This window comes from Dermacentor variabilis, chromosome 2 (genome assembly GCF_050947875.1).
Source record: "Dermacentor variabilis isolate Ectoservices chromosome 2, ASM5094787v1, whole genome shotgun sequence".
Classification (NCBI taxonomy): Eukaryota; Metazoa; Arthropoda; class Arachnida; order Ixodida; family Ixodidae; genus Dermacentor; species Dermacentor variabilis.
In genome coordinates this window covers 88,372,969-88,400,517 of record NC_134569.1, presented here as the reverse complement: position 1 = coordinate 88,400,517, position 27,549 = coordinate 88,372,969, and the positions used below count along the sequence as shown (strand labels likewise).

General features: G+C 44.6%; 1 protein-coding gene across 2 annotated transcripts; it reads left to right on the top strand.

The window, feature by feature from the left end:
• The first annotated feature begins 61 nt into the window (after nucleotides 1–61).
• LOC142572242 (phospholipid scramblase 1-like) lies at nucleotides 62–26,637 on the top strand. 2 transcript variants are annotated; one of them, XM_075681213.1, is made up of 7 exons: nucleotides 62–270; nucleotides 1,935–2,042; nucleotides 2,136–2,213; nucleotides 3,746–3,885; nucleotides 6,853–7,023; nucleotides 7,577–7,732; nucleotides 26,243–26,637. In XM_075681213.1, exons 1-7 carry the CDS (start codon nucleotides 255–257, stop codon nucleotides 26,390–26,392), a joined length of 819 nt encoding a protein of 272 aa, XP_075537328.1. In that variant the 5' UTR covers nucleotides 62–254; the 3' UTR covers nucleotides 26,393–26,637. The 2 variants fall into 2 exon arrangements, with proteins under 2 accessions (XP_075537328.1, XP_075537329.1); XM_075681214.1 differs by lacking the exon at nucleotides 26,243–26,637 and adding an exon at nucleotides 8,156–8,307.
• Nucleotides 26,638–27,549: the final 912 nt, after the last annotated feature.

The window sequence follows — 27,549 nt, the reverse complement described above, 5'->3', positions numbered from 1 at the left end:
GAGGGACTCGCCGAGCGACCATGGTTCAAAATTATTCGATAAAGTACTTATCATCATCGTCAGCTAGGAAAGCGCGTGACCGACCAATTAGCACACGGCTGTGCCTTGAGACGACGAAGACGACAAGGTGCCGTTGGTCGCAAGCAACAGCATGATTTTGCACTGGCCGCCGGACCTGAGTTGGTTGAGAGGATACCGAACCACGCCAGAGAAACTGGGAGCGGCAAGGCCAAGCCGACAGTCTTGACGCCACCATGTCGGTAGTCATCAGTGAGTATGGGAGATAACATTCGTTGGATCAAGGACAGTTGTGTTTGCCGTGCGTAGCTCTCTAACCACGTGGAACGCATTACCGACGCATTTGACACGTAAAGTCGCTCGGCGTGAGTGCGTCCACTGTAGACTGCGATAACCGCGCTTTAATCCTGGACAAAATCTCTATACCAAGAGTCCGCGCAATTGAGCAGGCTTGCAGATAAACGCACTGAAACCGGACGACTTCGCATCCGACATACGAGGCCTGTCCCAGAAATTCATGCTTGATGTTAAAAAAATTCATTTCACAAACTTTCAGATATATCAAAGTACGCCCTACTGGACACAATGCACTGGACCCCCACCTCTGCGTCTATTACTGTAAGCTGCCTCGGAAGTCCTTCTGTTAAGCGCTTCAGCAGCGATGTCGTTTTTTTCTTCTTTTTAGTTGTCGTGACATCTCCGAAATTCCGCCCCTGGAGCTCATACAAAAAAGTCACGGGGGGGGGGGGGGCTAAATCTGGAGAGTAGGGAAAGTGTTCCAGTACGGTGATGGAGTTGCGTGCCAAAACTCACGCACTATCAATGCAGCGTGCACAGGTATTATCGTTTTGACGAATCCAGCGCCGCTATTTCGACAAATGTGGTCCCACGCAGCATGCACGATCTTTCAGACGCTTCAGCACCTCCATGTAGGCAGCTGCACTGACAGTTTTGCCTTCAGCTCCGAATTCGTGGTACATAAGTTCACGACAGTAAAAAAAAAAAAAAAAAAAAAAAAAAAAAAACCACACACACACACACACACAATCGACATCACTGTTTTTCTTTCTTTTTTTTTTTGTTCTGTTCTTCTTCGCTTTTTTCGCCTTGACTTATTTTTCTTTTCCCACTCCTTGCTCTGCGACTTCAGATCGATGTAGTGTTCGTAAATTCAAGTTTGACGACCCTATGCGAGAATTCATAACTGTATTTGAAGTTTTACAATCAATGCAACATTCTTTTCGTCGCCACATTTGCTCGGGAGTCAGTAGTTTCGCCAGCATCTTGGCGCGAACCTCTTGCATTTCGAAGATTTTCCGTCGAAATCCGGGGAACGGAGACTTTCTCCAACCATGCGCTTCTCCTATCATTCGAAGAGTCATTCGGCGATCACGGAGCACGATCAATGTTTTCATCATGTTGGAAGGGCGTTCTGACCTTGCATCGCTTTTGTGGTCTTCACGGCCTTCCCGAGAACGCTGGACCCACTTGAACACTGTTCTTTTCTTCAGTAATTCTTCTGATACGCTATTTGCAATATTTGATTGATTTCTGCACCATTCTCGCTCATTGTCACAAGAAATATGATAGTCAACCGTTGTTCCGCCCCTGTTCGTCGATCTTCATTTCGACAAAGACTCAAAATGGGTTGCACGAAAAGTGCAGGCATAAATTTACGCCTTGTCATACAGCAGTCCGGCTCGTACTGGAGGTCAACTTCAAGTGAAGTGAGCGAGACAGTGGCGCCGCTTCACCTTCTCCCACTTTTTTTTTTTTTGATGACTCGCGGCTTGAACTTTTGGGACAGACCTCGTATACGACACGGCTCATTCATCGAGCAGACCTATGACACGGAGAGACTCCGAGCAATGCTGTAGCTCGAAAACTAAATGCGCGTTCACATATGTTTTTTCCAGCTGAACAACCCCTAACTCCCTCGGCTCCTTCAATATGCCCACCTGGTCTTGAATACTTAACAACCGTCGACCAGCTAGTGATTCAACAACAAAGCGAGGTCTTCCAAAGTTAGTAAAATTTTTTAACCTTCTACTCTGACTGTTTCGCTTCGTCGTACGGAAACACATAACCCCTTTATTCGCTGTCTCCTATTTATCTAGATTTCACCGGCTACGAGAAATGCAACAAGTACGTTGCTAAGAACGTGCTGGGACAATTCGTGTACCTGTTTACCGAAGGTGAGCAAAAAAAAAAAAAAGAAAAAAAAAACATCGCTACGTTCTTACATAAGGCAAGGCAATAATTTTTGCAGGAGTGGCATTATTATTGTTTATTTGTGTCAAATGAGCATGAAACCGAGTTTAAAAAGTGTTCGAAGGCAAAGCCAGGTCTAACTACAGATCTTAAAAAAAAAAAAGGTTTGCTTATATTCCCGCTGAAGGAAGATAGAGGTTTAAAATCCATGTATTCGGCACCTTCACCTGCGGACAAAGACCGACCACACCTCGAAACCAAATTCGATATATCGAGAAGTTTGATGTAGCCGAACCCAGTAAAAGTAAAGCAAAAAGAAAGTAAGCTCAAGAATGTAAAATAAGTAAATAAATAAATAAATAAATAAATAAATAAATAAGATGAAATGCATGGTCTTCCTCCAGCTCTGGCATTTACTAATTCACGAAAAAGCATTGAAATAATGCCAGTACGGTTAAGAACATTTTAAAGGATAATATTCGAGGAATTATGTTCGTTTAGAAATAATGAGAAAAAGTATATATATGACATTCACGAAAGGTTTTCTTGATCAGCGTCTTCACTATGGTGTTAGAAAACGACGTGCATTCTATATATTTTGAAAAATGGGTTATACCCGCCGTGGTTGCTCAGTGGCTATGGTGTTGGGCTGCTGAGCACGAGGTCGCGGGATCGGATCCCGGCCACGGCGGCCGCATTTCGATGGGGGCGAAATGCGAAAACACCCGTGTGCTTAGATTTAGGTGCACGTTAAAGAACCCCAGGTGGTCAAAATTTCCGGAGTCCTCCACTACGGCGTGCCTCATAATCAGAAAGTGGTTTTGGCACGTGAAACCCCAAATATTATTATTCTTAAAAATGGGTTATATCCCATAATAATCAACATAACAATCGTGATAATCATTATTTGAACTGCGTAGAAACGTTCAATGCTTTGTTGGCGTTGGTGATTAAGATGGTTCGAAGGCGAGTGACATGAAAATGTTATGAGAAAAAAAATGTTGAAAACTCTCATAGTATAATATTTAGCGCGCACAATTGACAAGGACACAGTGAAGGGGGACACACGAGCGCTCTGTTATGAAAACAGAAGCAGCGTCAAAGAAAAATACCGACAGCTTCACGATTTATTGCACCGCTGGTCGTTTTTTTTTTCTGCGAATGCCAGAATGAACCGGTGCACCTTGGTTTTCCTTGAGTCGATGAAGTCGACTTCAGCATTACGTCTTTCAACGCGAACAGTATAGAGTCGCCACAGAACCACCTGGTTCGCAAATAAATGCCGGCCCTTGGGTTCATTCAAAATCATGATCGTTTTCGAAGAGTACGAACCACTACAGTGCAGTTGGACGATCAGGTTTGTTTCCTCTTGATTTAGCACAGATCAAACCAGTTATTCAACACTCCACGTAACGCCACGGGGACTATACCCTGTTACTTTATATTATATTGCTTCCGCAAAGCCTGAGCGTCACAAATCACGTCGCAGCCTTGTTTTAACTGGTTTTAATTACAGACAGCGGTTGCTGCAAGCGATGGTTGTGTTGCACGCGGCGCTGCTTTGAGATGAGGGTGATGGATTACCGCAACGTCGAGGTCATGCGTTTCGTTCGACCGCTGAGGAGCGACTTCTGCTGCTGCTTCTGCTGCCTACAGGCGAGTAATCTGCGCAGAGTGATCTATACGCTGGGGACCAGGAGCGTGTGACGCCGATTCCCTCGTGTATTCTGTTAGAATAGGCCAACGAAACTCGACCTATAGCTTAAGCAGAAGCTTAGAGACACAATGACAGGCAATAAATGTGACGGTAGACTGAAGTAATGCATACATGCTGCGTGCAGTGAACAAATTCAGTTACGTTTACTCGAACGCTTTCAAGAAGCTCGTGCACAGTCCAGCATACCAACAGCACACGATGTCGCGCTGACCATGGTTAAAAGGCTGTGTGCCTGGAAATACCTTGCAAAAATTATCGGATGCGGCAAATGAACCTCAGCTGTGTATAGAAAGTGACTGCGTAGTAAACCTAAGCTTAAAGAGAGAGAGAGAAGCTTATGACGTGCTGTAGACACCGTGAGGTGAACTGTAAAAAAGTTTTTGCTGGATAACAATAAAATTGAATAAATGCTCTTGGAATGGCTAGCGCACGAAAACATTGAACGAGTTATAAGGTTTTTAGGCCGTAAAGTTTTACGGGAGGCTTCACTTAGAGTTGACGCGCATAACCCAAGGAGATTGCGCGGATTTCATGATTTCAAAAATTGCTAACGGCTAAGGTGCAACCTTGCAAAAAAAAAATTAAATGAAAAAAAATAAAAAAAAAACTGCTGCAGATTTAGTGCACTTGTTGAAATCTACGCTCAGTGAAACTTTCTCAAAACGTTTTAATTGAATGGTCAGCAAAGGGACACACGCGATGTGTGCAACTGTATTTTATTTCGACACCTTCAAGCCACGTTCAATTGCCCTCGTGGCATGCGACGTGGATGCAGCGATGACTTGGAGGCTAGTCCGAAGTCTGGCGAGTGCTGTCGGGGAAGCATTGTGAGCAGAAGTGTATGTACAAAAAAAAAAGTGGGACACAGCGATGCAAGTTAGACGGTTCAATAACTCCAGCGAAAGCGTGATGAATCAATCAATTCCACCACACAGCCTATGCAACACGCGTGAACGGGGAGACCTCACGTTGAATCTATCGGGCGAGATATTCTTAGTCCTGTGCACAAGTCCTTTGCCATGTAAATGTTCTTCGTGTTCTCCATTCCCGGGCCCCAGCTGTGTGGGAGAGCCAGCTCCCCCGCCTGCAATTTTTTTCCACTCGCCGCGTCTACTCGGCGAGACGCTGACGCAAAACCCGGAGGATAAAACAAAGGAACTATAGGCTCTCAAGCTATATTTGAAGGTCTGCAATGCGGTAGCATTACCAGAAAGATCAGGGATACACTACCTGAAGTGTCGGCCCGGCTTTTGATCAAGCCACATTAAAACCCTTGCGAGAGCGTATATCATGCAAGGGGGTCAGTTTTGACTACGCTATCTCCGGAATGAGCCTAATTACCAATTCATTGTCGCTGGAAGTGCCCAGTTTACTCCGCAAAAGACTGACTGCATTTGAACCTGGGAAACTGGGAAGAATAGTTGAAGAAAGAAAGCTTCTATCAAAACAACAACAACAACAAACTATAATAACAAAAACGCCGAAAAGTACATTCCAGTAACTCCTTTATTCCCTTAACCCAGTTACTGGGAGCAATACTCGTGAGCCTCTGATTCGGCTTATTTACTATCTGCCCCGCCATCTTATGACTTGTGTTTTCTCGCAGCTATCTTTCTCATCCGATTCTCTTCCTTTTGAGCTGCTGCAGAATCTCAAATGCTTTTATGAACTTACGAATTCAGCTTTTCAGCTTGGTATGTCATAGTTTGCAATATTGTCACGTGGTCGTGACATCAAAGAACACAGTAGCAATACTGTGAAAGGCAAAAACTAGCTTTTATTGGGCGAACCTGTGCCCACAAAACAGGCTACACTTAAAGCACAACGAGAGCGGCGAACACAGTCTGCGATTGTCGAAAATCTGATCAGCGGGTCAAGCGCGTTGGCTTTTATACAGCAGTCGTCGAATGTTCTAGACTAATCGTTCGGACCCGCGTGCCTTCCACAAAGTTCTACACCATTCGCGTCACGCGATGAAATCAGATAACACAAGGTTCGGCGACAACAGACAGCCGGGTAGAAGCATCGATAACTTTCCAGAAACTTCGGATACATGCAGGCGCGTCTCGCGCTGTGCGATTATAATTGTTAGGCAGCCGCCGTGGTTGCTCAGTGGCTATGGTGTTGGCTGCTGAGCACGAGGTCGCGGGATCGAATCCCGGCAACGGCGGCCGCATTTCGATGGGGGCGAAATGCGAAAACACCCGTGTGCTTAGATTTAGGTGCACGTTAAAGAACCCCAGGTGGTCAAAATTTCCGGAGTCCTCCACTACGGCGTGCCTCATAATCAGAAAGTGGTTTTGGCACGTAAAACCCCAAATATTGAATATTTCTTAGGCGGCGAAACGTGGTCGCCTGATAAAGATAAGTACACGTGTGAATATCATTGTTGTTGCTTAAGCAACAGAAAACGACAGACGCATTAGAAGACGCCAGGAAACGCCGGCCTTAAGGCATCTCAGCGCCTCTGGCGTCGGCTCCTGACGCCTGGCGTGCTCATAAGGGAATCGTGGTTATAGTTCTGCTGGGCCCTCTGTAACATTGTAGATTTCTCCGCACACACTCCTATGCATTCTCGATTAGTGCGAGAAGTGCTATACATGGCACGTGAGCGAAACAATCCGGGAGAAATACTGAACTGAAGCAAGCTAAAGACACGTTTGTCATCAAAAAGGAAACGCACATTGATGAAGCCACATACAGCCAGTATGTGTTTCCTTTGTCTTGTCAGTGTGTCTTCCGTCTTGTGTGTGTCGTTTAAGTGGCGAATATGTCTTTCAGCAAAAGCCAGCAAGGCCAGAAAGCAGTTTCTTTAATGTGACTTAGCAAGTGCGTCGTGGACGTACCTGTATATAAAATGCCGTGCAAAAACAAAAGTGACTTGCTGCTCTCGTGGCGTTTCGCAGTACATCGAGGTGCAAGCACCGCCCACGGTCACCATAGCATACCTCTACCAGGACTGGTCGCCCTTTTTCCCCTCGTACACGGTCTACGATCGCCAGTGCAATCCCATGATCTCCGTCTCAGGCCCGTTCTGCACACAGACGTTCTTCTACTGCTTGGAGGCCAAGTTCGAGGCAAGCGCTCTGCTCGTGCCAAGCGTAGTGCATGGCGCAATCAACAGCGGGGTCGTTTTGTCAGCTGTAAGGCGTTAATGTGGCTACGAAACTTCGCGAAAACATCAGAGGAGAGAAAACTCTATTTGGACGCAGAGTTACTTCCTTATGGGGTCGTCTTGGCGCGCCTTGGCCTCTAAGGCTTCCTTTGTGGCCCCTGACCCGTACTCGAGATATTTCTTTTTTTCAGGGAGACTACAGCCGCTAATGTCGCCCCGAAAATTCTTGACAGTTCTTGCGCATGCGTGTCCATATGACACCCCGCATTGTTGGCGCTTATCTGGCATGACGTACTTCTAACCGTTAGTCACGCGTGATAAACACTGCGCGTTAGTCACGTGTGATAAACACTGCGAGTACCTGGAAAAAAAAGTAACAGGCTGCGCCGCAGCATTTTTTAGAAGGCGCACGCGTGCAGTATTGCACACCGCTCGGCATGATATGGGCAGTATTTATACTGAGGATAGTGTAGTATTGTTTAAGATGCAAACGCGATTTGTCTGTCTCTAACCAGGTGCGGACGCTAGGTGGCATCCTGATCGGCATGATCACGAGAGAGACGGGATTATCGAGAAATTTCTACTTAGATGCGGACCGCTTCAACCTCACCTTTCCTCTAGACTTGGACGTGCACGTGAAGGCAGCGCTACTGGCATGCACCATGCTCATAGTATGTATGAACGTGATAAGAATAATTGAGGTGGACGGTAGGGTGGGAGGAGATTCGGAGTTGGGTGGTGAATGAGAGGATTTTTGTGTTTCCGTGTTGGATCTCGTAATAGAAAGTTGGCTTCATTTCATGTTTTCTGTTCCTCATATTTTATTATTATTATCATTATTTTTTTGCACCACCAATATTCCGGTCATTTCTTACAATCCTGCATCGCACAGACCTGAGCTGAAAAGTAAGAGCCCTGTGTCGTGCATTATTAGTGATTTGCATTGGACTTTGGATGCTTACAGCGAAATATAATTTAGAGTTTCCAATCTTGATTTTCTCGTATAATGTCCATTATACGCTTTTTTGTTGCTTGACGTTTCATTCACTCGTTGAATATAAATATTACAACTTATGATGTATAATTTGTTTCAGGACTTCATGTTCTTCGAGACGACATGTTAGCGGGAAAGGGAAGGTTCTCGAGTTGGAGCATTCGCCCTTCGTGTCGGACGCCGAATTCACGACGCAGCACGTTATTTTATTGATTTCCGACTTAGCCCGAGAGAAATGAATAGGCTTTTCGACATTTGTGTGATTTGTCTTTTCAAAAACTTCGCCTCCGCTCATTTATCGTAATAACCTGCTTAGTCCCCTGAGATAGTAAGTGTTTCGAGTAGGTGGCGTCATTAAAGCACTGCGAATTATACGCACAAATATCATCGTTACTCTCTGCAAAGGACATCTGGCGCACTGCTACGTCTGTCTTACATTTCTGTTTGTGCTCACAGTGCACATTCTATGCCAACCTCGGCATTGCTAACATTACGTTTTGCGTATTTATTACCGGCAGCAAGATATCGAAGACTGCCACAATCACAATGTCAGTTTGGGCGGAGTGTCCCAGACAGGGCAGATAGGCGAGTATGACCATTTCTGCTCTGTGCGAGCATTCAGGCTGCTGAAAGCATTACCACGACATTCGTAATAAAAATATGTATTTCAGAAGATGCGTATGCGAGCTCAGCGAGCCTCACCCATTCTTTAGAGTTGAAACTTATCGTTAAAATTTCTTGTGCTCGAAACACCGTGCAAAAACTGCGATAACCGCGAGAGCACGTAAGGAGAATAAAGCAAATGAATATGCGCGTGTGTGTGCGTGGCTATCTATTCGCGACTCTAACAAATGCTCGCCCCCTAGCGGCAGCGCTGACAACCAGCCGATCTAGGTTCAGCCTCAGGTTCTCACATTACGGCGTGCACCGCAACGTTGCCTCGTAGTTCTTTAACTATCGTGATGCCGCCGCACACAAGACCAAAAAAAAAGTATGCCGAAATAATTTTGCTATGTACCACTGTGGCGTGTCATCGCGGTGGAAAGACAAATTCATCATTTCATCGTTCCCCGAAAGTAGTAGACGACGCACAACGGAGAGCGACGGGGATAAGAAACTTGCGCATTGGGAAAAAGGTGACTGACACTATGGTAGTTTGTTCGAAACACTTGACTCTTTATTCTCAGCAAGTAGAACCTTACTTTCACATTAGGTTATGTGATACGAGTCACAGTGCGGAGTTGCCTATATGAAGGTCAAAAAAAGTCAAGTACCGTACGTGTAGCAGAGAAGCAACGCTGTGAACGAGTGCTTGCACCTTCCGGAGGCCCGCCACGCACAAACGCTGCCCTTTTTAACCTCTGGCTCGCTTGAAAGAATCTTTGTATTCAGAAAAGACTGATGCAGCTGGTTAGGTAGGCCGGACGTTCTCACGCGCAGCGCAATGATTTCCGTGGTTTCGTCCCTGAAATCCTTAAGACTGCACAAAATAAGGCAATGGGCAGCAAGGACTCTGTCGCTTCGACGAAAGACCTCGATTACACGCCACAAACGAGAAATTTGACCACAGAGCCAAGCAAAAGAGCCGCCGCGAACCTAGATGTCGTAACCACCTTTGATTATTTGGACAGTGTTGCCAGCACAAGTAATCTATTCTTGACAATAGAGGAGTGCCGGACAACGGCAGTTAAAATGTCTAGCCGATTGTGCGAGTTGGCGAGCGCTTTATCCTACAGTCTCAAGCACGAGTCTAACGTCGTCTTTGTAGCCACTGATGAACTGCTCTCCCGTGACCGTGCACTATTGACGAGATGCGTTTTCACAGAAACAAGAACTTTTTCCGTTAAAAGCAAAATGCTGCAGTACTCAATGTGCCACCCATCAATTAGGCGGTACTGTTAAAGTTAGCCTCAAGCAAGGCTGTCTAGCCGTTTATGAGCACACCATCAGAAGCTTTAAGTTTGTCTTCAGCCGTTCCACGCGACATCAGGGCTTTAAATGCGATGACGTTTCTCGCGGTCATTGCATTAGTCTTCAGGCTGTAAGGTTTCGGTGATATTATGCAAGATATCTACTATATGTTTGTAAAATATCTGCGATATCACTGCGAAAGAGCCACGAGAACTCTCAAGAAGGGACCCTATACTTCGCTTAACACATAGCGTTATGTTAGTATGTTAGCGAGACTTCTTGCAGTATAGCTGCGTTTGCAACAAGAAATAGCTTGGAGTTTTTAATGCTGTTGGGATTCTATGAGAATTTCACCCACTTTACGGTATGTATATATGTATATATGTATCTATGTCTGCGCCTAACCTCTTTCCCGCCAACTTGAGTGACTAGGTAGTCCATCTTTAATTGAGTAGAACACAGGGCTGCAGTGCTGAGAAAACCGGGTTCAAAACCAGCCGTTGGACCAACTTGGGCCACTGGGTATGTAACACTAGGTATGTGATCATCAGTGAAGCTCCTTGATGCCAGCTTAGATCACTAGGTATTTGTCGTCTTTCATAATGAGCATTGTAGAAACATTAACACTTATCTACGAACTAATATAGATTGTAAATTACGTTAAAGTCGCCAATCACCTCTATAGGATGAATGCACCGCCATTCACCCCCTCCCCTCCCAGTAATTATGTGAGACTGCTGTTTATTTAGTTCCAGTAATATATGAAAAATAAAAGTTTCAATCCTTAAAAACGAGCAAACTGTGTTATAGGGCTGTTAATACGTTGTTTTGGATCATTTTGCATTTCGTTGTTTTTGTGCTCGGGTTTCTCATTAGCAGCCCGGTCGCGGCAGGTTCACGCGCAATCTCGCGCGTGAGCCTGCGCGGCTCGGGTGCGCAGGTGTGACCACGATACTTGACCACGAAAGGTGCAGAGTGATACATTTTTATCACCAAACTTCTTGCGTAGCTTCCACAGTGCTGCACGCTATGTATGAAACGGAAAGTGCTTGTGCAGCCCATTCTACTTCTCTGCTCTTGCTGATACGCTCTACGCTTCACTTTATCACGGAACCGTACCAGCTTGCCTATATCTCGACCTTGCTATAGAACGGAGTATGGTCTTTCTCACTGCACCAGTGCAGCCTGATATTTACGGCTATTGCAATGAAGAACCGTGAGCCAGACAGCCTTCTAACTTTACCGGAACGAGCTGTGCATAATAAATAGATGTCCATGGACATTCGGTGTGCATGTTGGTGCACAGCGTAAGCGAATGGAGTGAATGATGAAGGTAAGTGAAGATATGAAATGAAGGGCAACGTGACAGTTAAGCAGGCGTTTTTGCAGGTGGTCTGGCGAACTGATCCCGTGCTCTCGGCGTTGGCGTACGGTTATGAGATGGGTGGAAAATAGGAGGGCGAGTGAAAGGAGGAAGGCGTATGGGGGCTCTTGTTATGGTGTTCTCGAGTGCTGCGATCCGCCATGAGTGGTTTCGCGTTGCAATTTTTGATTGTGAGTGGCTACTCCTCTAGCGACACATACACAGTGCCGGTGAACCACGGCGACTGCAAATATGACACGACGTGGTATCGTGTATAAGTTGCACTAAGGATGGTTATGGGTGAAGTAGTTTTAAAGATCCAAGTGGTTCTGCAGGACAACTGTTGAATGAAGGATGAGAAATATTAATATGATATTAAAAAGAAGCGAAGTCGCGATATTTTCCTGTAAAGCGTGCTCTATCCTCAATATTAGCCTGCTATAGGAGAAGCTACCACTTCGAAGCGCTGGCAGCAGTGTTTGTAATCTTGCGACGGGTACAAAACGCCGGAAAATGGGCACGACTGCCCTCATTAATAGCAGTTACGAAAGGCATATGATAATGCAGTAGGCTCTCGATAAACGGAAATCGATTAAACGGAAGTGCCGATTTAACGGACCAGCAGGCTCTCAGTTGGTTGGTTTTGAATTTGAACAAGATAAAAAGCTTTCGTTAGTACGAATCTAAATCTTCGCATCTCCATATACACAGAACTACAGATTCAACCTATAAATCACTTTTTTTTTGAAGAAAAGCAGAATCTGATTTTTTTTTGCAACACATATTTGTAAAGAAAGTAAAGCTTGCTGAACATGTGCCGAGCATCCATCTTATTCCTTTACGTGTTCAATAGTGAAGCAGTCGAGGACGACATATTTTGCGGCTGTTACGAATTTTGTCGCTCAGAATCAAGCAGCTTCAAACAGCGCCAATTCTACCCTCGATGGTTGCGCCAACTGGCTGCAGTGAAGCGAAAGAAGTGCAGTAATATGACTGTTGCGAAGAAACCCGCTATTATATGGCTGGTGGTGGGTCGCTTCTGTTCAAGTTGACTGAGGATGAAAATTTTCTGCATGCATTAACCGTACGTTCATCTATCTGTAGTTGCAGCACGACGGTGGTCGAAGTATAAACTGATGAGGTCCCATGCAAGAATATGTGCGTGTAGCAACTCGTTTGCAACCTTCTTTTCTTTTTCTTTTTTCATTGTACTTATTGTCACTTGAAGAATAATTGGGTGACTTAATTTCTGACAAATCCGTTATCTTGGATTTCCGTTTATTTTGACTTGTAGGTGACACCTGCCGAGTCTGAATTTTCGATCGGCGACTGTAATGCTTCCGGAATAGAGTTTTATGCGCTAAGCAGCTTGTCTATTTGTGCTCTTCTTTTTTAACTAGCAGCCGCATTCACTTCCTAATACTCAACATTTCTGACAACAGTATTAGGAGGACGTATGACATATAGCTCTGCAACCCTGCAGATCTTTCTAGCTGAACGGAGCTCCTTTTTATCGAAACGTATTTCTTTGGTCCCTTATTGCTTCGCTTATCGCGATCCTTCTGTTATTGGAATATTTGCAACGAGTACAAACAAAATTTTTTAGCCTTTCTTTTACTTCGTCCTCTTGGAGCATTCTTCCATTTCGAAGCATCTGTGAAAAAACCGTAGGCTTCAATTTTATAAAATGAATATGTCCAGTCTATCTGTCCTAATTGTAACGTACTGATTCTCACATTACTGATGCGAAAGCGTCAAGTGATCTGCTAAGCGAAAAAAAGCTGGCGTCTGTAATCCGTAGCAGTGAAACGACACGTAAAGTTACATTGGCTGCGACGCCACGTCACGAGCACGGCTTGACGGACCAGATCGGGCGAGAAGGAACAGCTGCTGCGACGTTAGCGCGCCAGATGTTGCGCGAGTGGAGAGGGCATCGCCGCGACGCCACGTCATCCTCGCTCTCGGAAGACTGTGCTATCCGCGTGTTGCTTGTCCGCACAAGCTCACGCCTGCGTTATAACTGCGCCTCGTAAAGACCAAATCGAAACGCGCCAAGCGTCTCAACGCACTCGCTATTCCGCGAGCGGCGTTCAATTGGACATTAAAGGGAAGCTGAAAGGTTTTCCAGAAAAAATGAGTGAACATGTGTACATAATGGTTTTCAACCCTCCGAATTCGAATATCGTATCGAAATTGAGTGAAAGAAAGCGCAAATATATTTTATTTCGACGAAAAGTGCAGCAGCGGACACGCCCAGCTCGCGCGTCTCGTTTCCGCCTGTGATTGGTCGGGCGTCTCGTGACGTCAACTCTAGTGACCGACCGCTGCCGCTACACATGAAGCGCGGTGCCAGGTAGTTTGGTGCTGTAATGGAAAATTAAGAGGTAATGGAAAATTTAGAGAGATTGCGTTTTTCTGAGGAGTTCGGTGTTACTCCCTACATGTACGAGCCGATTGAGAAGAGCCGGCCTCTCGAAGAAGCAAACGATGCTGGTGCGAGCAGTGCTTTCGACGCGAACGAAAGCGAAGTCTTGGGATCTCCTCGTGTTGGAAATGCTCTTTGGTGAATATGTTTTTTGCAAAGCGATCTAGTGATCTCGCCGATCTTTCGCCGATCTAGTGAGCTCGTTTCCGGTCAAACAACTGTAGTGTTGTGTTCCTGCATGCCTCCTCGTGGAACATAAGCGGGGATGCGATCGTCGGCATTTGTGCGCTGTACAAAGCTGTCGGCAATCTACAAAGACGGTTTAAAATTCTTTCGCTTCACAGCAGCCTCCCACTTCGTTAGAAACTTCTTGTCTTGTGGGAAGCAATGGAAGACAACATCGTCGCGGCCGCTGGTGCTCGTGCAACCGTAGGCTGCACAGAAAGCCGGCATGATCGGCCCACCACTTCAGTTGATGCTGCACACGTTGACTACCACTCTACATACACGCAGACGCACCAACAAAGGAATGCAGGGTCGATCGAAGCAGATTACGATGGCACGCACGCAGAAACAAGCACAGTCAGGCACGGTCGCGCAGGCTGCGAAGGAACAAAACACTAGAGTTGACGTCACAACACCGCGGTTTCCGGTCTCCCGGTTCCGTCGTGGGAGACGCCCACTCCATGAGAGCCCAAAGCTCTCGTGGCCTGCAGGACCTGAATAAAGTTGATTTCCTTCCTTCCTTCCGGTCTCCGCTCGCATCGTCAGCGTCAGCAGCAGCGCGCGGCATTCGACGGGGGGCGGAGCTACAGCGCAATTTTAACCGACGATTACGTCGCTCCTAATTAAAAAAAAAAACCACAAATTTTACCTACATGGTTTATAAGGTTCCCGCATCCGTATATGAGCGTCTTATTGAATTCGACAGACTCTTCAGCTTCCCTTTATTGCTTAGTTGGACATTAATGCTTAATTGGACAGAAGTGCTTCGGTGACATACGTGCCGGTAACTGCAAGGCTCCACATTGCATCATCGAGCTCCTCTGTACGCGCTAGTTGCCGACGGAGTCTGTTGTGGTCGTTTCTTTGAGCTTGCTATCTAAAAAGCTTTCAGAGATTCAAACTAAATAAACGATACGATGGACAGTTGGTTAAAGCGTGACGCACAGTCGAAGTTATATGACATCGCTATGTGACAGCTACATACAGTGCAGCAGTAATAACGCTAACGATATGCTTGAACTAAGTCCAACCCGACAATGATTCATGGGAAAGGCTGTTCAAAAGCCTTACGTCACATACGTGAACGTTGCACTAGTTCACAATTCCTACGGCAGAAATGGCCTCATAAGTTCCTTGGCTCGACGTTGCACTATTCACGTGGTAAATGACGCAGCAATCAGGGAAGTCGCCTATTTTCCTCTCGCACAAAGGAAAGTAAATCGCTTTCGAGATGTTAACATATCTTTATTTCTTACGTTGCTTTCGTGTTTTTTACGAGGTCGAATCTCACAAGACAAGCAGCAGCAGCAGTAGTGATAGGTACAGTACAGCAACTAGTCTTGCGCTTCGACTTGAAAAAGGGTAACGAAATTAGTTCTCCGAAAATCAGAAAGCTGAACGCAGGTCCATGAAAGAAAATTTAAATCCAATCCGCCTTATAATAACGTATTTCACTGCAGAAGAGACCCACTGAGCATCAAAAAACGCATTTGTGCTTGAATGCTTTTGTCATGAACAACACAAAAGAAATACGAGCATTTAAGATGTGTGATGAAATAGCGCTTTAAATGTGGCGCCATTTTGTGCTCCATTTTTGTAATTATCGTTCGTTCCAGCCGTGTTCTCCGCGACATATTCGTACTGTTTCCGTTTCGTACTTTATGGACAACGCGTATCTGCGTGCAAGTCTAGACTGCGCTACCATTGTTTCTAATTTCTCTATCACAACCTTTTTAAATCAAGTCCACTGCCTTTTGTGTAGCGAATTGACCCTGATGGCAAATTAATTGCAGCATATATTGCTTTCACAACTGTAGTTGTCTCAATTTATACCTGGGAAGATTTTGTTAACCACTACACATTAAAAAAAGGAAGCACGCCGACACTTTGTCTTTGTATATCGACAGTGCCTGTACTAGAATGAAATGAAGAAACGCGAAAAGTATGTTAAAAGAATATATTGTCTGCGCACAAACTTTATTCGTCTTAGCGAAACTAAATTTTCAGCAAGATAGTTTTATTTATTCGCTTGGATTGCCACGCGGAATAAGCTCAGTATGAAATTAAATATTAGTACTTGGCCGACATAACAATGGCATGATCTACTCTTACATTCGCAGGCCTGCTCGATGAGTAAAAAGAAACAACGTACTGGCATTGTTTTTTTGCCTGTTATTGCTGGAATCTCGACAGGAGATTTTTAAGAAGTTCTAGTTATGGAATATATTTTATACTTTAGTCCTTAAGTAGCTATAAAAACCAGAGCGGGTGATCCAGGATGTCCCATGTGTTTGCAAATGTACGAATATACAGGTATATAAATAAAGTAAATACACTTATGCGCACACGCGACGCAACCGTAAAGTGCGCGTCCCAGCCAGTCATAAGCATAGCTGGGAAGTGTCTTGAGCATTTTTATTGCGATCGTATGAATTACCCTGCCATGCCAGGTGCCCGGTCTTCTTTCCCCGCGTACCCTCGTTCGAAAAACATGTAGTCCTGTAACAAAACAATGTTGATACGATTAACACCTAGAACCAGCCGTTGTTGCTTAGTGGCTATGGCGCTGGGCTGCTAAGCACGACGTCACGGGATCGAATCCCGGCAACGGCGGCCGCATTTCGATGGGGGCGAAATGCGAAAACACCCGTGTACATAGATTTAAGTGCACGTTAAAGAAGCTCAGCTGGTCCAAATTTTCGGAGTTCCCCACTGCGGCGTGCCTAAATCACGGTTTCGCCACGTAAGACCCCATAATACATTAATTAACAGCTAGACGAGTCGAGTACTAGAAGTACGTATCATAACCTTCGCACATCGCGTGAAGCAATAAATGTCGCTTCACATGATTATAGAGAAAGTGGAACGACACGAAAAATCAACGTACTTCGGCGGTTCCTGCAGACCTGAATTCGTTCTACTGCGACAGCAGCAATGGTAAGCCAAACTCATGCAGGGTGGCATGAGTTTGAATTGCCAGTGGTGACAGCGGGCAAAGTTTGTTTTTGTTAATCGTATGGTGTGACTGAGGATGAGGCGGCGGCTTGACGACAACGGCCTTACAGAACGGACACACACACCAAACCCAGTTTCAAGCTGTTAGCCGCTGCCTCAGTAAAAACAACTCGTGCATCAAGGAGAAAGCATTGTTTTCGTTCACCATAAATGAAACACGTGTGCACACGCAGACGGTATCGCTGAAGCAATAACTTTTTTCATTATAGCTATCCCTCCTCTCTTGTCGCAAGCGCGTTAGATTTTACGGCGCCGGTCCGGTGCACTTGGGACGAATGCTGTACATGGCCTATTAAGTGAAACCATAGTGCACGCTTTTTACTTTTTTTACAGCGCTATCTGTAATAGGCGCTTTCCAGGCAGCTGCTTTTTTGTGATGGTGCCGTCGCTGTCACTGCAACCACCGTCGTAGCTACAGTAATGTATCGGTAATGATCACCATAATGCAGTCATCATGTTGACATCATATCGATAAAACACAATTACGAATTTGATAAAAATACTTCTGAGCTGCTTTTGAACACCCGGATTGACGTCTGCGCCCTTCAGATTTAAACGAGGGTTCAAAGCAAAAGTGAGTGTTGCTCTGCTCTGAGACTGACTTTTTCATCAATTGAGTCAGCCGGGGCACCGGCTTCAAGATGCCATCGATACCAACAGCGATGCCTCAAGATGTGGATATGTACCGGCACTGAGGTCAAAGAAGTTAAACGTAACTGGGAAGTGCAGTATGAATGAGGTAATTAGAGAGAAGTGGCAAAAGCGGCGGTTCTTCTGTTGTGAAGAATACATGCGGATAGGTGCACCGGCGCATGCCTGAAGTTAACAGCGTGAAAGGAGGGAAAGTGCCTGACGATACGGCTGGCATGTGGAAGTTTCTGATCATTTGTAATACACAATTCTGAGCGACACACAATGACGTGGTGACGATTTTTAAGTTTTCCGGAATCTTCAAAGATCGCCTGTGGCAGACAGCATAATTCATGTCCTTGAGCTGGATTATTCGATTATGCGGGCATTACAAGCGCGAGATATGGAAACACATATTAAACTAATTAACAAAAACTAATTAACTTCCTGATTAATTAATGACGCATATTTGCAAGTTACGAGTGACAGCCAGTGAGTTTGCAAAGCGTACTCATTTGAAATGGATCTCCAGGGTGAAACCAGTTTCCAGATATTATATTCCAACGTGTGGGATGGGATACATGGGCGTTCCACATAAGCTTCAATGCATAAAAGAGCATTCTATTAAAAACGTAAGCGGAACAGCAGTGCCTTTTTACGACAAATTTGATGGCGCATCTCCAAACTGTTCTCTTGGTTGACTGAAGTCAAGTGTTGCACTGATTCTATAGAGAATTTTCTTGGTGAGTATATATATATACAATACTGCAACAAGCTAATGTTCCTATAGTTATTTATTTTTTAACGTCTCACTTTTTATGAATTACTATAATGTTGACATTTTACATCTCTCTCGTACACTTCGTAGTCGTGAGGCATTGCGTATACAAAGGGCTGCAAGCTTTTTGAAGCATAATATCTCTCTATCTTTTACTAAATCGACCCTTGTTCCATATTATCCTACCGCTTTCGCCAGGACATGTTTTGAAAGGCCATTACAAATTCATCGCTACTTGTAGAAGGATTCTCTGTATTCTGTTCATCACTACTTCCAATGAAGGTTGCGTGTTAGCACTTGGTACCGTACAGGTCAGTATAGAATTTTTCCGCTGCTTTTACCATATCATCTCAATTGGTGATGATATTACCCTGTTTATCTTCCAGTGCATACATATTGCCTTGTCCTATGCCACGTTTTCTTCTCACTGAATTCATTATGTAGCCATTTTTATTGCTTCCTCAATCTTTCCGACGTTTTCATTTCGAATATAGACTACTTTAGTCTTGTTTATCAACTTTGACAGCTCAGCGAATTCTATCTGATATCTTGAGTTAGACACTTTTTTGCTTTGTCGTTTCTCTATTAGGTATTTTGTTACTTAGAAGAGCTTACCTATACAAGTTGCCTTGGTGCCTTACCTCTCGCTTCGATTGCTGCTTCTGAAATCAACCTAGTTAGGGTTTCATTAATTTGCCTCTATGCTATCTTCATCTTCCTGTTCTAAAGCTGCATATTTGTTTGAGAGCAACAGCCTGAATTCTTTTGCTTTTACTCTTACTGCATCTAGGTTCGCCGGTTTCTTCTAGATTACTATTGCTCTTTTTCTGTTCAAATTGAGAGCAATCCTAGACATCACTAACTTATTATCACTGCCCTTTACCTTACCTAACACTTCTACATATTGCACTATGCTGGGATCAGCTGGCTTCAGTGCATTACATCCACGTCATCAATCAGCTAATTGAGAAATCTGGAGAGCGAAATCAACCTCTTTAATAGCTTTCTTAGATTATGAAAAGGCATTTGATTCTGTAGAGATACCAGCAGTCATGGAGGCATTGAGTAATCAAGGAGTACAGGAGGCATACCTTAGTATCTTCGGAAATATCTACAAAAATTCCACAGCTACCTTCCTTTTGCGAAACAAAAGTAGAACATTACCTATAAAGAAAAGGGTCAGTCAAGGAGACAGTCTCTCCAATGCAATTCACTTCATGCTTAGAAGGAGTATTCAAGCTGTTAGACTGGCATGGCTTAGGAGTGAGGTCAACGGTGAATATCTCAACAAACTTGCGTTTGCAGATGACATTGTCCTGTTGTGCAACAGTGGGGATGAATTGCAACAAATAATTGATGACCTTAACCGAGAAAGTGTAAGAGTAGGATTGAGGATTAACACGCAGAAGAGAAAGATAATGTTCAATATTCTGGCAAAAGAACAAGAATTCATGATGGCCAGCCAGCCTCTAGCTCTGTGCAGGAGTACGTTTGTCTAGATCAATTACTCGTAGACCCTAATCATGAGAAGGAAATTTACAGAAGGATAAAAATGGGTTGGAGTGCATATGGCAGGTATTGCGAAATCCTGGCTGGCAGCTTACCACTATCATTGAAAAGAAAGGTGTACAATCATCGCCGCTGTTAACATATGAGGCAGAACCTTGGAGGTAAACAAAGAAGCTCGAGAGCAAGTTAAGGCGTAACGTTAAGAGGGAGACAGAGAACGTTGTGGACCAGAAAGCGAACGGGGATAGCCGATAGGGCAGTTGAGATTAAGAGAAAAAGAAGGGGACCTGGGAAGGCCATGTAAGGCGTACGGTAGTTAACCGGTGGAGCATTAGAGTTACAGAATGGGTGCCAAGGGAAGACAAGTGCAATCGAGGATGGCAGACAATTATGTTGGGTGATAGAATTAGGAAATTTGCAGGCGCAAGTTGGAATTATCTAGCGCAAGACAGGGGTAATTGGAGATCACTGAAAGAGGCCTTCGTCTTGCAGTGGGCATAAAAATAGGCGGATGATAATGATGCTTTCCAAACTGTTGCCATTATGGAAATTCATTGCAAGTAACTGCACCTTCCAAATTCACCGGCTACAAATCGTAAATTACAATATGTGCTGTAATACAATTAATAAAGTAACTAGCGAATTTTTATTTAGTTGAATATGTGTTTCGATTTCTCGCGCCAGTAATGTACGCCCCTCTGAATAATCCAGCTCAAGGACTAGAATTATGTTATCTGCAACAGGCAATCTGTAAATATTCCCGGAAACTTAAAAATGACCATTCCACATAATATTGTACGTGGAAGGAAACACCTTGCGAAGTAGACTTAAGGAAATACATTTATAAAACTATATGATAAAGCGTAGCTTGTGGTTTGGTTTCTGATCGTCTTCGCTGCGCCTGTAGATATTTGCCGTCGGTTTCGGCGGTCCCATAGAAATATCTCTAGGTACGAGATGGTCTCACGTGCAGCAGTGCAAAGTGGTTTCTGATAAGCCCAAACAAGATGTAATACACTCACACAATAATCTGCTGCAGTATTATGCAAATAATAATATCTTGGGAGTTCTTCTAAACTTGTCGAAAAAGAAAGAATCATTGTCCTCATACAGGCAGCTTTCATGCCCTCGTATAAAGGTGTATCTACGCTGATTAAGGGCATCCCTGCCGGAAACAGTTTTCGCCGAATATAGAGTTATCATTTTATTGCTACGACAGTTACGGACACTCCAGACGTATCTCTGCCGTCTCTGCGGGCCGTATGCTGTGTGTGCTAGTGAAAGCGTGCGGGGGTGAGCAAGCGATCTCGGCTCAATCTCGCGCACGCAAGGAAGGAAAGCGGTGACGAAGCGCGCCGTCTTCCATCGCGCGCAAGGCTTCGCGGAGAGGGTAGGAAGGGGGGGTGGTGGCCGCACGCGCCCCGCCGGGCCGCTGTATCTTGAAAGCCATCTGCGACGAGGACAGAGTCCACTGTGCGCTGTGTTTTTGCGGCTTAGTTCGCGTTGACGGGAGGGGCAGCACGAAGGTCCATTCGCTCGCTGCTGCCGCCACGGTTCCTCACTCCAGTATTCTGCCAGCGATTTTTCGCGGTCATCGCGTATGCTATGTTCATGTTTTCTGTGCGCGCTGACACCGTACTGTTAATTTAGTTAGCAAGTGAATGTTTACAAGTTGACATGGCCGATAAAACTACTATCCTTACTTCGTATAGCTGTCCACTAATTTGCTATCGCAATCGATGCTTCGCCTTCCAGGCGAAACTGCGACTTTTCTTTCTTTTTATTAATCTCAGGATTTTATTTCTCAATTGCCACTGTATGCACAGACTATAAGCTCCGTCACTACACATGAGAAGTGCACAAATGATCAATGGTGAATTTTGCCATCAGCTGCGCAACAGGAGCAACGAAAGGTCACTAGTGATTGTACGAATGCGCACTGTTTAATTAATTGTGATTCCAGGTACCTTATGCGTGTCACCTGATGCACATTTACTGTGGATCAGGTGAAACGAAACGAAAGTCGACTATTTCTTCAAATGATTGAAAATTGGGTTTGTAATATCCTTTAGGGAGCTTCTTTTCAGCTTTAAAAGCTGGACCTGTCATTTCGGAGCAACATAGCAGGACGACGCAAATCCTAATACGAACTCGAGAAATGCAATATGTTTGTCGATAGAATTTAATGCAAGGCGTCGGATTGTTTTCCCCCAGAAAAAGAAACAGCATGTCGCGATCTGGAAGTTATTTATTTAGAGGGTACTGCAAGCCCTATAGGGGCCCTTTCAGGAGGTAAAAGACATAGATCAACAACGATGCGGAGAAAAACAAATGAAGCACACCATAGTACGTCTCCTAACCGATGTACGATTCTCTCTTTTTTTTTTTTTGCTGTTGATATTATTACATCCCCAGTAGTGTTTAATTTGCCCACTGCGTAAAAAAAGCAAGAAAAGAAAACAGCAATGGACAAAAAAAAAGAAAGAAATGGGAGTTCATCACTAATATGGTACGTACAGGCTCACTCACGTAAGCAACCAATAAAAAATATGATATCTTACTATGAGCAGGGCTGCAGCGATGAGTGCAGCCTTCATGTTAACATCCAAGTCAAGGGGAAAGCTCACATTGAAGGTGTCGGTGTCTGTAAAGTACTCCTTGACGAGTCCACCCCACTCCTTAGTAACTGCGCCTATGGCGACACCGTTCATAGTGCGCACCTTGAATGGCGAAAAGAAAGGCGTCGACAAATGGCTGTGACATTGATAGTTTTGGGAATATAAAGATTATGTATGTCATGGTTAAACCAGAAACTCGGGGAAGAAGCTCACTTCCAGCTTACTCACTCAAAATTAGATTATTTTCTGGGAAGAGCAACTACGTTAACCGATGAATTTCATAGTGCCATGCAAGGAAGAAAGACGGGAAAGCTGAGGACGTTTAGGAGTATCGGACACCTGTTCACAAACGAGTTCTTTTGCTTGGTCTCCTTTAAGAGCAAGTGCCATTCAATGCTGATATGGAATATATGAATATGGCAGGCAACCAGTAGCAAACACTTCTTACCGACTAAAGTCTTAGTAAATTCCTCCCAGAAACATTAAGAAAGTGACAGCGTTCATATTTTTATTATTATTATTTTTTTGCTCTGCAAGGCGTTATTTTTTCAATAGCTTAGCTAAGAAATAGTAAAGTATGAATGTGAATTTTTCGACGAGCGTCATGTAGAGTTTCTGTGAACGCCTGTGCAAGTATGTGGATTCATCTGGCGAAAATCACAGCGAGGCGTAACTGGAAGTTTTAACAAGACACTGCGCTACATTTTAAGACACTTCAAATCTGTGCGCCCAATTCTTAGGCACACAGGCTTTCTTTGAGTTACACGCAACTTCTCGTCATGTACACTTGCGTTCTTATCGCAAATAATTTATCGCTTGACATAGACGTAAATAGTCTTAGTCCAGAAGTAAGCGGTTCCTTCCATCGCAAGCCAACAACGCTTATTGTAGAGCTCCTTCCGTCATTTTTGGTATCTTTCATTTCGCGCTATACATTATAACATGCGCAGTGCAGTCTGCAGGCACGGTACTAGCACGAAACACTATATAAATTTAATTCGTTGCGCTATATTGAGATGCGAAATTTTATTAAGACGACAGTGTATAAATAAGAATAAATAAATAATTGGAACTGTTCATAAGAGCAGATGTCAGATGATTGCGATGTCTGATATACAGCTAGAGAACGCAGCCGCCCGATTGCAAGGAGAACTTGCGGACAAAAAGATTTCTAAATTTGGCTCCAGGGCGTCGGTTTCTTGGGATGGCATGCCAAGAACAGAGACGCATTATCTTTGGCCGGATTGACAAAAAAAAAAAAGTTCGTAAGTGCTTTTTTGTGAGTAGTGTGATTGTGATTGCGGCTGGTTGGTGCCGATTGTGAGTTCAAGGGTGGATTGCGAATTTTGCCCCACGGACCGAATTCACAAAGCTCTTTGTTCGTAAGTGCTCTTGGTCGACGGCCAGCCACCTTTGCGAATACCATGTCCAATATCACGACTGACTGCCAACTGCTCTTACATACAAACAGTTCTAGCATAATAACGTTTCGTGTAAATGCCGGCCAAAGTCGCTGCTGAGCATGCCTAACGCAGACAGCAGCTTCGGCAACCTTATTTCAGCACCGAACGTATAAGGAATATTTGAGGTAGGATTATGACAAATTAATCAATGCTGCACTGCGTCGCAATATGTAGGCGCCACAGTGTAGCGACGACAAACGTATGCTCACTTCGAACTTGACGTCGCATTTACACGGCACACTCTCGGTGCAGATGGGCCCCACCAAATTTAATGCCGGCTCATCCTCCGGGGTGTAAATCGTAAAGTACGGGTGGCATATAGACCATCGCTGACGAATTTGAGCGACGGGAGTTCCTGGTGGAGCTTGAACTTCCATCTCCTAGAGAGAGAGAGAGAGAGAGAGAGAGAGAGAGAGAGAGAGCAGAGGGAAGGAAATGTTGGGATCTATAGGCCGACCACACGCACGTCGGGTTCACTACACTACGCTGGGAGGGAGAGGGTTAAGAATGTAAAAGAAAGAAAGGAGAGAAAGCACCGAGGGTGTCGCCGAGCACGGAGGCGCACATCGCAACTATGAAGTATTTTATCGAAGTCTGTCGACTTCGAGAAATACACTAATAGACGTACCGCTTTCATAGGCTTGTGAAATACGCGGCAAAGGTCCGAGTACTTTTCTCCACCGTGAATGACCTTGAGTTCATGTGTTATGAAGTGGTTTCAACTAGTCAACCAATGAAATATTCAACTATTAATTAGGTTTGATATGTGTACTGTGTACACGAAACCGATTAGTGAACTTTATTTTTCTACGCTCTCTTTTTTTTTTTGCAGAGGTGCCCGAGTTCCCTGCGTGCGCACGCAACGACGCTGAACCCACACTGTGATATGTTAAAACTGTAGCGTTCATGTCCTTACCATGCGGGAGAGGGTGGGTAGGCAGCGCGAATACTTCCTCCCAAGTCCTTTAGTGCGCGTTGTATATTGCCGGCATGGCGGTGGTCGCACGCGCAGCTGTCTGGGCTGTTTCGTCCGGTTCATTTACACGCTGCATTGCTGGCTTAGCTGCTATTACATTTTATCAACGTGCCTGTATCTGGCGTTACTTGCGATGTTGTGAATTGCGTAAAACCTTCGCGCATACTCTCGTGTGTGAATGCGCGTGTAGTATGTACATAGGTATGGATGGTATCCATGAGCAGGGAGAGTGCAAATAATGCCAGGAATATGTAGATACGAATTTGCAAAACTTCTCGTTCGTAAGTGTTCTCTGCCATTGGTAGTAATATGTCCGACATCTTCAACGGCTGGAGGCTGCTTCTATACGAACAACTTTAGCGCAGCAACATTCTTGTGAAAACAGGCCCCCAAGTTCGCATTCACAAAGATCTCTTAAGCTAGAATTTTTCGTAAAAAAAATATCAGCCAATTCTGATGCTGGACATATCATTAGAGAAGACAGCCGGCCAACGATAAACAACACTTATGAAAGAAAAGCTTTGCGAACGAGGCACTAATTTGTTTAATACACTAAACGAATTTAGTGCTCCATTGCACTTACTGTTAAAAGATATGCTATACTGTACTGCTTTTGTTTCCTGGAATTGGCCACTTGGTTTCGTCAAGCTTAGTCTTTCAGCTTTCTTGCCAAGGTGATCTTCAGCAGTGTACTTTGTGCACGTTATAAATAAATTTAAACAAATTTTTGCTTGGTGTGGAGTAGAATGCGCTGGTAGTCATAGTACCTACAGATGCAGAAGAAATATTCGATAGAAATAAAGAAAAGTACTAGTGAGTTTAGTGAGGTTCTTTTTAAGAAATCTGAAAGTGGTTTGAACTTGACTAGGAAGTTGTGCGGATTAACTTGAAGAACAGTGGCAGCACCCGCTGCAACGGGTCACTTACAACGCTTTGCTAATGGTAAACTAGAGCTCGGAGATTGATACCACCTCAGTCACTGTCATACGTCGCTATTACCACGAATCGAGGAAGAGGGATTATCTGGAATAGCGTAAGCATTAAGCTCATCCATAACGGCTGAATTGAATGTACAGTAATTTAAGCGGATGTCATTACATCGCACAATATTTTTTCTCTTTATTTGCATGCGTGTTTATCTAACAGAGCCCGTCTTGTTGTAACTTGCACAAAAACGAAAAAATGCCTTGCCTTCTTAGCTTTATTATAGGAACCTCCTATCTCTGTTTTAAAAGCATTGCCGAAGTAGCTTTTTTTTTTCTTTTTACCTGCAGGCAGCAGAACCAGCAGCAGTGTACGCATCGAAGGGGTCGCACAATGTGAATAACAGCGGTGTTCGTGAAGTCCAGCACGTCGATTTCGAGGCACCGGCGTGGGCCGCAGCAGCACCTGGCGCAGCATCCCGAATCTACGATACGGCGTGAAAGCACGCAGCAGTGAAAAGAGAGACAGAAGAAAGGAAGAAGGGACTGCTCGGATTTTTTCAGTCTTGCCCCGAGAAAAAGACACCGAAGAAAACATAATGCCGTAGAAAGTTAAGCAAATAACACTTTTACAGAAAAAGACGTCAACAACAATAACAACAATAAATAAAATTTGAGAGGAAAACGGGACTGAAGTGATTGACAACGCTACCGTTAAATATTCTAGGATCTCCGTGCAAAGTGCAATTGCCTAGATTGGGGAGCGAATAGACGACTATATAACGACTGTGTACTGGCAACGAAATGATTCCATTAAATTCAAGAATAACAGGAAAGGCAAGCTGAAGATCATTGGCTAGTTTTTTGCGATAGACGAAACGCCACGAAGACGCCGCTTACGATAACAACGTATAGGCATGGTACGCACGCACGTGAGAAATTGAGAAATAGGAATATCAAGACTATGCGGCCAATTTCTGGAAATAACTTGTCGTTATGTAAAAGAGAAAGATATTTCTTTATTTTTGCGATGTTATAGTAGGCGGTAAGGCATCCTTTGAACGGTTGCAAAAGAAAGTGGTTGCCGCTCTGCGATTGTGTGGGCTCAGCAAAAACGAAAACTGAAATTGTAGACCCGCTCTCAGGCACTGCGCAGGCACGGTACCTGGAGAGAACGAGCTCGAACTTGGGGGCCTGCCCGTATTAGTGAGGAGCGGTACGACAATGTGAAGAAACCAAAATCGTCTATAACATTGTTTGGATGAAGTTACGGCGTCAGTGTTTGAGGACGCAGCTCGATATCGTTTCTTTTTGTCTTGTTCAAAAAAGAAATCGCAGTTCTGCACGAAAAGCGTAACATCGGTCACGATAGCAAATTAGTAGATGGCTATATGAAGTAGGCATAGTAGTTTTATAGGCAGTTTAGATATGTAAACGTTCACTTACTAACTACGGTAACAAGCATGGTGTCACGCGCGCACAAGCAAACATGAACACACCTCACTCGATGACCGCGCGGACTCGTCAAAACGCTGGAGTGAGGAAGCGTGGCAGCAGCCGCGAGAGAGTTGACCTCCGTGCTGCCTCTCGCTTCAACGCGAACTAAGCGGCGATAACACAGCGTACACGAAGCTATCAGACCTCTGCGCACTCTGTCC

Excerpts from the sequence above, each read along its gene's own strand:
- LOC142572242 (XM_075681213.1), top strand. Across the intron at positions 2,214-3,745 it reads CGTGTACCTGTTTACCGAAG|ACAGCGGTTGCTGCAAGCGA; the intron begins GTGAGCAAAAAA and ends TTTTAATTACAG. Across the intron at positions 7,733-26,242 it reads TGGCATGCACCATGCTCATA|GCAGCAGAACCAGCAGCAGT; the intron begins GTATGTATGAAC and ends TTTTACCTGCAG.